This window comes from Phlebotomus papatasi, chromosome 1, assembly GCF_024763615.1.
Source record: "Phlebotomus papatasi isolate M1 chromosome 1, Ppap_2.1, whole genome shotgun sequence".
In the NCBI taxonomy this organism is placed as follows: Eukaryota; Metazoa; Arthropoda; class Insecta; order Diptera; family Psychodidae; genus Phlebotomus; species Phlebotomus papatasi.
In genome coordinates, this window is record NC_077222.1 from 44,010,022 (window position 1) to 44,021,710 (window position 11,689).

Here is an 11,689-nt window from a genome sequence, read left to right on the forward strand (position 1 = left end):
TTAAAATTTATGAAGAATGAATGTTTCCTTCGTCATTCACGCGAAAACTCAGTTCCTTCTTCCTCACCTAGAAGTTGTATATCCCAGAAGACAAGAAAATCTGTAGCATGGTCTTCTCACCCTGAGTTTTTAATGACAAATCCCTAAATATAACTTTAAGACTGATTGGAGAAGATTAAAATGCTACCAGATGGAGATTAAAATATTCGTTTCAGCTTTATTTAATCACATTACATGTTTGACCATCTGCAAAAGTCCATTTAAAGAGTAAAGGAACTTTATCATGACCACTTTTACATTTTTATGCTTTTTTATGTGTAAAAAAATGGGAATGGTGAATGATGCGAAACCTTTTTCTTGGCCATTCGCCATTATGACAAACACGGGGATCTTAAAGAATTTTTCTTAAAGCTTAGATAAGGTTTTCTCTATTTGGCTGAGTGCTCAATTTTCGTTTATACCAAAATAACAGCGTCTAAATGATATCTGATATATTTAGGAGAAACACCTAGATGTGATTCTTTCATAATTAGACCTATTGTAATCCTCCAATTTTATCGACAACTGACAGCCTTCAACCCTGTTGCCTGAATTTTAAGGTTACAGAGTGATATTTTCATGGACAAAGTGAAAAAAATGGTTTTCGCTAACGCCCTAATGTCATAAAAACATGGCTTAGAAAAATTAGATAAAAGTAATTTTAAAACTAATAACCAGTCTTACAAACGATTTAAGCAGATAGATTAGAGTTCCGTCTAAATATTGATGTGCATTTTTTTGTATCCGGTGAAATTTTTACAGTGAAAATGGGCCTCCGAATTGTCGAATCAATTATTATACAGGAAAGCCCCGGACCCAATTTGTATAAAAGTCGCCACTGAATTTCCATGTTCGTCTTGAAGAAAATTTAAGATTTTTCAGGAACTATTTGAGGTGGGATTTTGAACCTAATAAGTGAGACATTTTTTTGTCATAGTGGAAGAATCGCTTCAGTTTGTGTGATACTCAGAAAATAATCACAAACCTTGGAAATCATTTCACAGTATCAAGCATGGGAACTTTCCCTTACTTAGATCTTCAATTTGGCGGTTTAATGATTTAAAAATAAACGGTCATTCATACAATTGTCGCGAATAAAAATGTCCGGAGTGCCAGGAGCTTTCGGAACGAAAAATGGTAATTCCTCAATAATTACCAAAAAAAAACGGTCATAGCCGAGACACAAAGTATAAAAATGGTTATCGCTCAGATGTCTCTGTCTCGGCTATTTACACTTACCCCAGCTCTGTGGGCGCTACGAGGTGTATTTTGGTAAATATTTTGTGATTTATTAATCGGTTGAAATAGGTTGTGAACCGATAATGAACCGGTTATAAACCATTAAGTAAGTTTTGCCCGAATATCAATTTTATTACTCTGAATACTATTTTGTAGGATCTTTTGATTAATTTATGAATCGGTTTAAATCGTGTGAGAACCGTTAAACAGTAAATGATGCAAACGTACTTTTCAGATAATCTAACTATAAGTCATGAGTTCGAGCACTCAAAAATACCTTTGGCAAGCCACAAGAATAACGGATATTTTCAGATAAAAACAATCAGAGGCAACCTGAAGGAGCCCAAAAACGAGGTGTTTCTGTGGTTGTTGCCTTGAAGGAAATCACTCTTTTAGAATTCCACCGGCCAAATATCTTTATCAAAAAGATCTGTCCGAAAAAATCATACTCTCGAGTCGCCCTATAAATTATCCGTGAGGCATTTGTTGTAGGAGGTATAGGAAAACTAGTATATGGGGTGACCTCTAAGAGGATGGAGTGAAAGGCATAAGGAGGAAGATTAATGGAAAATTTCTTGGTCGTGGAGACAATGAATTGAAAGAAGCACCGAGGAGGGATATTGTTAGACAAATGGGCCTCTTTCGGTGGTTGAAAGATGCAAAAGATTTCTTTAACTGAACATTCGCCCTATTTTGGGTCAGAAATTTGTCTTGGTTGCGTAGAAGGATTGAAGAATGATAAATTATCAGGGTAATTAACTTTGAATAAAATGTATCATTCTGTTCTTCTTTTTTTATTTGCAGACACAGATAATGTAATTGGGAAAATTTTCAAGATGGTGCAAAAGATATTCGTTAATGTTTAAAGTATAAAGTTTGAATTGAATTATACATTTAATTTTTTTATGTCCTCTGCAGTAACAACTCTTCTTGCAAAAACTTCTACCGCCCACTACCCAAACTAAAAGGCCACGTAGGAGCCAAGAGAAAACTATTTACTGCACTTTTATGCAGTTCAGGTATGTGTAGAGTCTCTTGTACACAAATTTTTGTCTTCTTTATTACCCCATTAGTGGAGCAAAGAAGGTATATTTGGCCAAGGGAATATGTGGGTGTGTATTTTGTCGAGGAGGAGGTTTTAGCCGGCAGAACCAACATTAGAGCCATAAAGTCAATTTTAGAAAAGTTCTTCTATAACGGAACACAGAATCAATATTTATAGTTAGACGACAAAGTTTCTTTCTCGCAGTTGATAAATATACTCTGGAGTCCTTCATATTATCGCTCCTTAACCATCCCTCGCGCTTTTCTATAAGCACATGTTCTATCCTCTTATGTCAGTGTAGAACTCAAGAGGGTTATAAGTATAACCAAAGAAGTTCACAGACTCATAGACGATTTTATTCAAACAATGAAGTAATAAAATTATGGTTAATATTAGAGCTATTAGAGCATTATCGAGAGACTACTTTTTAAACGTTGGATAATCGTTGAAAGATCTCGCTATATCGACTTTTGTCATTATATTCTTGATAAATAAAATTGAATATGACCAAAGACTTTTTTTTTTGCTTATCCTACAGAGTTATCGAGAGGACCTTTTATTAAAAGCCAACTGGATCCTGTGAAAAGCATTATTATTTCCGAACTTAACAAAAAGTTTGTCCAACTTTCTATGGATGAACATTCAAAACCATATTTTAGGTTAATTTCGAAAACGCCTCCTACGATTAGTTCCATTAGAATATGTTTTGGAAGATTAAAGGCGAACATTTCATTTTGTATATACGTATTCTATGACCTAAAAATCGTCATTTTCGAAGTTCAAAGGTCAACCAATATTAATGGCTCCGGCATACCTTTTACATCGGAAAAATTTCATGAAGTCGAAATTGAAATGCCTTTTTTCTCATATGCTTTGCATATGTCTATCTCATTCTTTCGAACCACTCCAAACCACTCCACTCTTTTAAACCACTCCAAATTCAATTAGCTGAATCGAAAGAATGAGATAAACATATGCAAAGTGTGTGAGCAAGAAAGAGATGTGAATTTTGCTTTCATTAAATTTACCTGATCTTACCTGTATCGGAGCCATAAAGATTTATTTCTTAAGTTATTTGGTAAAATGTGCATTTCTCGAAAGGTCTTGAAATTTTTCACCTTTTTGCATCAGTGTTAATCTACAATGAATAGCCGAAGAATAGAAATTGGATAATCTTTCTTGAAAACTTTTCTTTTAGTTACCCGTCGGTCGTAGGCTTATTAAATGAGCTCTTCTTAACCAATTTTCAATTTTGGAATGGTTTTCTGCTCACTATGTATAAAACCTATATTTTTGTAAGTTCGAGAATTCCCCAAAGCTGAGACGCTTTAGTTTAACCATTTCAATAATCAGAATATTTTGCATTACGATTGAAAACAATGTTACTCTCATGAAGTATACGCTTAAGTAAAAATTGAATCTCAGTGTTTTCATTAATTAATTTCATCGATTTCTTTACCCAAAGTTCATTGTAGATAATTAATTCAATTTTATTATATATTTTAAACGTTAAGTTTTGATACTAGGGAATTCATTATAATTTATCTGAAACAAATTTTAATAATGACACCTTATTATAATATTCTTACGTTGAAATAAAAATATATTATCTTGCTCTGTCAAACAAAAAGTCTCAGACAATTGTTGTCATCTTGCTCAAATTACTATGGAGTTTATAAAAATTTAATAACCCGTGTTGTAAATAAGGCATTTGAATTGTGAATAAGAAAGGACGACATAACTTTTCCATTTTCCGAGAGAAAATACTTGGTATATACAAGGTGTAAGTGTTTTGTGTCTGTGAAAATGGTACGAAAAATTCCATGAGAAGGTGAGAGATGCAGCAGAAAGTATGAGCACACAAATAAACAAGGGGAAAGTTGTCAACTGGATGAAATTAAATTATTAAAATGATTTTTTTTCCTCCAGAGCTCATCTCTGTGCAGTGGAAAATTCTCAAAGGACTTCCAATGCAATTTATCCCAAGAACGTGAAAATCCATCCGGAGAGTCTGTTTGTGGGACTTGTATCGCCTGGAGTTTGAGTGCCTGCCGAATTGTGTAAACACGGAGGCGGAAAAGAAGCTCCTGGGAAGACAGAAAGCAAGTGTATAAAAGAAACTCCTGTGCATATTTACTCTTATTACTTTCTAATAAAATTGAGGAAAAGGATCTAAAAGAAATAGTAAAAGCAAATGAAAAAAAGAAAACCCTAATTGAATTTTGCATGAAAAAAACGTATTTTCTCGCTTTCAAATAATTTTTTCTTCTTTTAAACTTCTAGGCAAAATATCTAGGTGGCAATTAATAAAACCATTCTCTGTATTAGGTGAGATTCTTGACAATCTCACCTACTATCCCTACTATAATCCTACCAAAATTTCATATCGTCCGATCGAGCTCAAACTTGGCCAAAATGAGTTTCACCATACAGTAGAACCCCGCTATAGGCCATCGCTCTAAGGGAATGTAGGCATGGATCGTACAGAGTGAACCTTCAAACGATGCGAATTTTCTCTTTGTATTCAAAGAGTTAACTTACCATTTCTCATCTCGTCTCATGAGCTTAATCTATCTTATGGCTAAGAAATGACGAACTTACAAGAACTTGCGAACTTAGCTTTTTGCAAAAAAAGAGAAAAGTTGCGTTGTTTGAAGGTTCACTCTGTCCGAACCATGCCAACATTCCCCTATAGTCCACAATTTATCGACCGTTGATTTCAAAACACTGATTTTAATGATAATCACTCACTTTAATCACACTTTTAAAATCACACTCACTTTAATTAATGATATGGAAAGTTTCCGGGCTTCTTGTGACATTCCACGTTTCCCTTACATGAACAGGAAGAGAACTTGGTAAGATTGGTTCATCAAATGAAGAACAATGGGCATCCTATTGAGGCGGATTAGCTGTCCAAATTTACAGCCAAGTTGGCCAAATTAATAAACAAGTTGTCCAAAATAAGAGCCAAAGTCACCTCTACTTATCAATTCATTTTTAAACGTATTAAAACTAATTTTAGTAAAAATGAGATGATAAATAGCTTGCCAAGTTTCTAAACAACCCTTCTGAAAAGAGAGTAACAAGAAATGTCAATTAGTATAGAAAATATCGCACTTCAAACTTGGAACTTTGATGCTTATAAACAGACTGTCCAAAATTATGAGCCCTTACCCTAGTTGTGATAATTGTGATCCATAATGAAGAGAACGAGGACAAGTACCACAATCGCAAAGAAAGTGGAAGTCGTCGAGCAATTTCAATACTAAAAGTCGTTGATAATTTAAAAAAAAAATGACATGGACTATAGTGCGACCCAAGTGTCAAATCTGGAACCAAATATGGCCTAGAGCGAGGCTCTACTGTGTATAGGTGGCTAAGTTACGTACCCGACCATCCAGTCGACCGGCCGGTCTTTCGAACCAAGAAAGATATCGACTTGTGGTTTTCGAAAAATGATCCGGTGAAAATTGTAACTTGGTGCATTGACCCCCCCTCCTCCCCCACCCCTACTTCCGCCATTTTGTATACCCCCCTTTTATTGTTTTCTCAATAGCTCCGCCCCTATGGAATCGATCAGGCTCAAATTTCAGTATGTTATGGCTGGGCCTTAGGGCTTTCGATCAGTACCAAACTAAAGGTCCCCTGACCCCCCTGACCCGAGCTATAAAGGTCCAAATTAATTTCTTAAAATAGCCATAACTCCGGTTCTAATTGTCATAATTTAAAAAGTGAGGGCATTTTGGAAAGGTCTCGTGAAATGCCACTTTCTCTTCTAACATCACAAGTCCATATAACATAAAGAAAAATTTTCAATTTTCTAAGTTATAATTCAAAAATTTCTTTGTGCATCGGGCTGAAGTATTTTGTAGCCGCATATTATACCTATCAAACAAAAAAGTACTTAAGTCAATCGATGACCCCTGTCCTGACCCGAGCTATAAGGGGTCAAAGTTCCAATATTGACCGGCCTCTATCTCCGGTTTTAATTAACATTTTGACCTAAATTTTGGGTTTTTGATTTCGTCTCGATGAGCACTTTCAGATGGAAGTTCAAAAATTCACCACAGGTGGCGCTGCGATAGCGTCAAAGTTCATCAAATTTCAAACTCATTTTTCTCAAAAACGCCATTGCCAAAGTTAATCATATTATAGAGTGTTGTAGTCTAGTCTAGGCTATGAAGTTTCCAAAATGTGGCGTAGGTTCTCTTTGATTATAATCAAGTTTATAATAGAACCGGGATATCAGTCGTCCCCCAACTTCAGCTCTAATTGCATGCATTCCGAGTTAGCTCACGTTAAGAATATCACTTACAATAAGCTGATCTAGGCTTATCACCAGCTTTTTTCACGAAATCTTTCTCTAACGCCTACACTGATATAATTATGAAATTTCATTAATTATGATTAGACTACACAGTAAAAAAAATAACACTATTATAGTGTGTAATCTTTCACACCACTATTATAGTGTTAAATTTGAAAAAAGTGTTTAATTTAAAATTTTTTAATTTAAAGTTGTTGAATTTGGAATTTTGAATTTAAAAATTGTTGAATTCTGTTTATTGTTGAAATTTTCTTTTCATTTCGAAGATTTTGATTTTTTTTTTTTTTGCCTCTTTAGACTTTTGGTTTTTCCTGTTTCAACTATAATAGTAGTAATTTTCAATCACGTGACAATAAATTACCAAAATGTTGTGCATTTTTTAAACATTTTTAAATTAAACAACTAAAGTAAGTATAGTAAAATTTTACACATTTTTTTACTGTGTACATTTCCATCAGTTTCCTTTTATATTTTAAGCTGTCTCTCGGCTTAAGCCTCAAGCCTGTCTAGGACATAACTTCATCTAGGCTTATCACTAGGTTTCTTGATTTATTTGAATTTAGAATTTATGGAATTATTCGACTCCAATATAAATCACAATAAAAGTAATTAAATTCTTTTAACACTTGGAAGGACCCTAGTGGCAGCCGCTGCCAATTTAATTTTCAATTTTATTCTTTATAGTGAAGAATATATTATTTCGCCTGGAGACCCGATTGAATGCGTGCAGAATTTATCTGGCTATTTTTTCGTTATAAAATTTTTAATAAAAATTAAATATTAATATAAATATATTGCGAAAACAAAAAACTGCACTCGGAAGGACCAAGTGGCAGTTGCTGCCATATGCATTTTATTTGGGACTTTGACGTTCTGCAGATGTAATTTTCTTGATTGTTAGTGTATAAAAGCCTTAAAAGAACAAATTGAAAGTGTTTTTGCAAATTATTGAGAAGAATTATGGGAAATATTGAATTGGGAAATATGTATGAAATATGAATAATTATGGGAATTATTCAATTTTTCTCTTATTTACCAAAGCTCAAAATCCATTTTGTTAAGCGAAGTTAATAGAAAATAGTTAATAGTATTAACTATTATTCATATGTAGAATTTCTGCTTTGAAAAATAAGAGAAAAATTGAAATATTCAAAGGCTGCCGTATTAAAAGGCACACCACTTTCCCTGACGCCATGATTCTGATAAAAATGAAAACATCGAATGGTTAAAAATCTTTAGATACAGTACCCAAGGAGGTGAAATTTCTGATTCAGACACCAGAAAAGAACTGCCAGAGGCTCCGAATGTTAAAATATATGTAAAAATATTAAAATATTATGTAAAATCCGATAAGTGGCAGCGGCTGCCACTTGGTCCTTCCGTGACACTTTTAGTTAGGGTTCTACGAAGTGTTAATATTTTTCCGTTTTTTCCCTTCATCCAATTCGCATCGCGCCTCGCGGTCGCGCCCTTATCGAAACACTTCATTTACATGAACATTTGATATGCTTCATAGTGTACTTATAACTTCGCGGAATGATTCGTGGGGGCGCTGATAACAATTTACATTTTTACTCGTTCATCACTCTCTTGCTTCTCATCAAGGGATCAGGAAAAACGGGCTGCAAATCTTCCAAAATGGGTGTAGTGAGCGTAGCCACAGCGGATGAATACACAAAGTTAATAGGGTGAGTGGTGGAATTCTTGCATTGTGGAGATTTTATTCTTTAGCAAAAAGATTGTGGTTATGTTTGCTGACCATTTGCTCCCTATTTGTTCTAGATCCCCCAAACTCTCCGTGACAATCTTCTCTGCTGATTGGGCGGAACAGTGCAAACAAGTTCTGGACGTAGCTACAGATCTGTCAACGAAGCCCGAATACGCTGAAGTACAGTTTATCAATGTACCGGCTGAGGAATTGTCAGAAATCTCGCTGAAGCATCAGATTGAAGCAGTGCCCACAGTGGTCTTCTTCCAGTCCGGAAGTGCAGTAGATCGAATTGATGGAGTAGACATTGGTGCCTTCACCAGCAAATGTGCCAAATTAGCTGGTGTTTTGGCATCCGAGAAGGGAAAGCTGGAAGAGAGGCTGAAGGTACTGATAAATCGCCATCCGGTGATGATTTTCATGAAGGGAGATCGCAATGCACCTCGATGTGGCTTTTCCAAGCAACTTATCGCCATTGTAAATGAAACTGGGTGAGTTTGGGGTTAAGAGGGCAAGAATATTTTTGAGATCAGAGAAATATTTGCATTACAATTTGTTCATTTGCATCCCAAACAGAGTTTCTTATGACACCTTCGACATTCTCACGGATGAAGATGTGAGGCAGGGCTTAAAGACGTTTTCAGACTGGCCAACGTATCCACAAGTGTACGTGAAAGGCGAATTAATTGGTGGATTGGACATAATCAAGGAGCTACTTGCTTCTGGAGAACTCAATGCAACACTCGCTGGGTAGATTTTTCAGATATTTTTTTTTGCTAGAGAGCAGGAAAAGGCTTTTGAGGGATGAATAAATTGAAATTTAGTATATTTTAACCTTTTTTCATATGATTTATCTGAGTGTATAGGTTTTCTTTCCGGAAAAAATGCAAGATAAATTAGGCTGAAACGAGGGAAGATATTTGCAATGCAGGAGATTACGAAGGCTTCTGTAGAGCTGCCAACTTTATCTCCATCACATCCATGATGGCATCTCGGATCTTGGACTTCTCAAATCCCAGCATTTCAATTTTTTCCACTTGTTCCTGCACAAAATCCACCTTTCGCTTGAAATAGTCCTTGGCACCAGCAACATCTTTTTCAGCATAGTACCCTGTGCCAACATCTATAATAACATTGTCCACTTGCTTGATAACTCCCGGCACGTACATGCTTCCCGTCAGTGGAACCAGCACAGGTTGCTCCTTCTCCTTCCAATCTGGCTTAAATTGCTCCAGGCTCTCTTTTGACCCCATGAATTTGCTCTTTGCCATCTTGAGGGTCTGCAGGGACTCCTGGAAAACGCCCAATTCCTGCAAAATTCCCAGAAAAATGTGAAAATACCACCCACACAGCCAATATTTTGAGGTTAGAGACCTGGTCCAGCTGATTCTTTAACTGAGTCAATTGCTGCAGATTCAGCTTCATCAGATCAATCTGCTGCATCCCCGGCTCTTCAGTGGATGAAATAGTGGCCATTTCTACCGGATTTGTGGCTGGGAATCACAGGAAGAAAAATAAACAGTGATAAAATGCTCCCACCAGACTGACACTCACAACCCGGCCGGCTATTCGTACTGACTTCACAGATCGTACTGAGTATATATACAACCCGGCCGGAACAAATGTTATACATACAATATTAGATAAATTATTACAGTAGACTCTTCGATATCCGGCACTTCGATATCCGGGTGACAGCTGCCAAACACTGGCGGTTGATTTATTCAAAATTATTTTCACTAAACATGAAGTTTGTCCAGAGTGAATTAAAGTATTATTAACATTGTATCGAAGTTTTTAATACATAATTGTGATAAAAAATGAAACATAAGCACACCATGATGAAAATTCTCTTTTTCTTTGTCAGACAGAAAATAAATTCACACTGCACAAAATAGAAAAACCGTTGATCATTCAAAAAACCTAAATGTCATTTTGTCCCCCAGTCAGCCGGATATCGAAGAGTCTGCTGTACACTCAACTCTTCGTTATCCGGCACTTCGTTATCCGGGTGACAGCTGCCAAACACTGGCGGTTGATATATTCAAAATTATTTTCACTAAACACGAAGTTTGTCCAGAGTGAATTAAAGTATCATTAACATTGTATCGAAGTTTTTAATAGATATTGTGATAAAAAATGAAACATAAGCACACCATGAAGAAAATTCTTTTTTTCTTTGTCAGACAGAAAATAAATTCACACTGCACAAAATAGAAAAACCGTTGATCATTCAAAAAACCTAAATGTCATTTTGTCCCCCAGTCAGCCGGATAACGAGGAGTCTACTGTATATACTAATAGGGAGAGTAGGTCTTCTATAGTCGGGATAGTAGGCCGATTGTAGACCTACCCTCCATATAAAAGACGTGTCGTTTTACTAGTGAAAGAGACTTTTTGGCAGCATTTAGTGAGACTGCCGTGTCCGTGTGAATCACAAATATTAACTTTTACATCTGATGAGGCAATTTTCTTACAGGAAACGTAATTCTTAAGCTTCATTGGCTACTTTTATGCCTCTTTTCGTATAAATCTGCAAAATAGTAAAAAAAAAAATTGCACATTTATTTTCTGTGCTATTGTGGCAGTAGAACATATCAAAGACACTGTAGAATGAGTGGAACTTATCTCGGACAATTATAGGGTACGATGGTACGAATATCATATATTTTTTAAATGAAAAATATAATGCAAATCGGACTCAGATTTTTGTCAGACTAGTACTAGTATCATGGAAATATGTTACAGTAAAGTTCCTCAAATTTGAACACCCTCGTGAACACCTCAAATTTGAACGACGGTTGCATTCAAAATGTAAAATATGAGGTTATGTAAAAGAAATTTTGCAAGCAGTCTGAATTAGAACTATTTTTCTCTGGTGTTTCCTCAATATTATCGTATTATATTAATTTCTTTAACAAATTCCGCCTATTTAACAACAATTACATTGATAAAATTCTCTAAAGGTATTTCCCTTAATTTAGGAAAAGTGAATTTTACATGAATTCCGTTACGTTTTTGAAATTATTGTTCAAATTTGAGGAGTGAGAAATGCCATCTATAGGGGAGACTGGGGCACATGTAACCATTTTCGATAGATGCGAATTTGAGGTGATTTTCCAAGGACACCGTGATTTTTTGGAAAATATTTCTTAGCTCATGTTTTACCCTTGGGTATAGGCAATTCGTCGAGGGTAATGCGGATGCTGGAAAACAATTGAGTTTTCCATAAAAATAAAATTTGTGTCCCTGTGCATTTTTCTCTTTTCACAAAATACCTGGGGTAGAAGTAACCACTTTCTGGGGAGGATGTAAACACCTTTTTTCC

The 11,689-nt window shown here is 35.5% G+C and overlaps 2 protein-coding genes across 2 annotated transcripts; one reads left to right on the forward strand and one right to left on the reverse strand.

Annotated features, from left to right (window-relative positions):
* Positions 1–8,184: 8,184 nt before the first annotated feature.
* Positions 8,185–9,189, forward strand: LOC129798364 (glutaredoxin 3). Its single transcript, XM_055841483.1, has 3 exons — positions 8,185–8,341; positions 8,436–8,852; positions 8,938–9,189. The coding sequence occupies exons 1-3, from the start codon at positions 8,190–8,192 to the stop codon at positions 9,113–9,115; spliced, it is 747 nt and encodes a 248-aa protein (XP_055697458.1). The 5' UTR covers positions 8,185–8,189; the 3' UTR covers positions 9,116–9,189.
* Positions 9,167–9,948, reverse strand: LOC129798368 (probable prefoldin subunit 5). Its single transcript, XM_055841486.1, has 2 exons — positions 9,736–9,948; positions 9,167–9,671 (listed from the first exon to the last, which is right to left on the reverse strand). The coding sequence occupies exons 1-2, from the start codon at positions 9,835–9,837 to the stop codon at positions 9,297–9,299; spliced, it is 477 nt and encodes a 158-aa protein (XP_055697461.1). The 5' UTR covers positions 9,838–9,948; the 3' UTR covers positions 9,167–9,296.
* Positions 9,949–11,689: the final 1,741 nt, after the last annotated feature.

Excerpts from the sequence above, each read along its gene's own strand:
- LOC129798364 (XM_055841483.1), top strand. The coding sequence starts at position 8,190 with ATGATTCGTGGGGGCGCTGATAACAATTTACATTTTTACTCGTTCATC. Across the intron at positions 8,342-8,435 it reads GAATACACAAAGTTAATAGG|ATCCCCCAAACTCTCCGTGA; the intron begins GTGAGTGGTGGA and ends TATTTGTTCTAG. Across the intron at positions 8,853-8,937 it reads GCCATTGTAAATGAAACTGG|AGTTTCTTATGACACCTTCG; the intron begins GTGAGTTTGGGG and ends CATCCCAAACAG.
- LOC129798368 (XM_055841486.1), bottom strand. The coding sequence starts at position 9,837 with ATGGCCACTATTTCATCCACTGAAGAGCCGGGGATGCAGCAGATTGAT. Across the intron at positions 9,672-9,735 it reads TAAAGAATCAGCTGGACCAG|GAATTGGGCGTTTTCCAGGA; the intron begins GTCTCTAACCTC and ends GGAATTTTGCAG.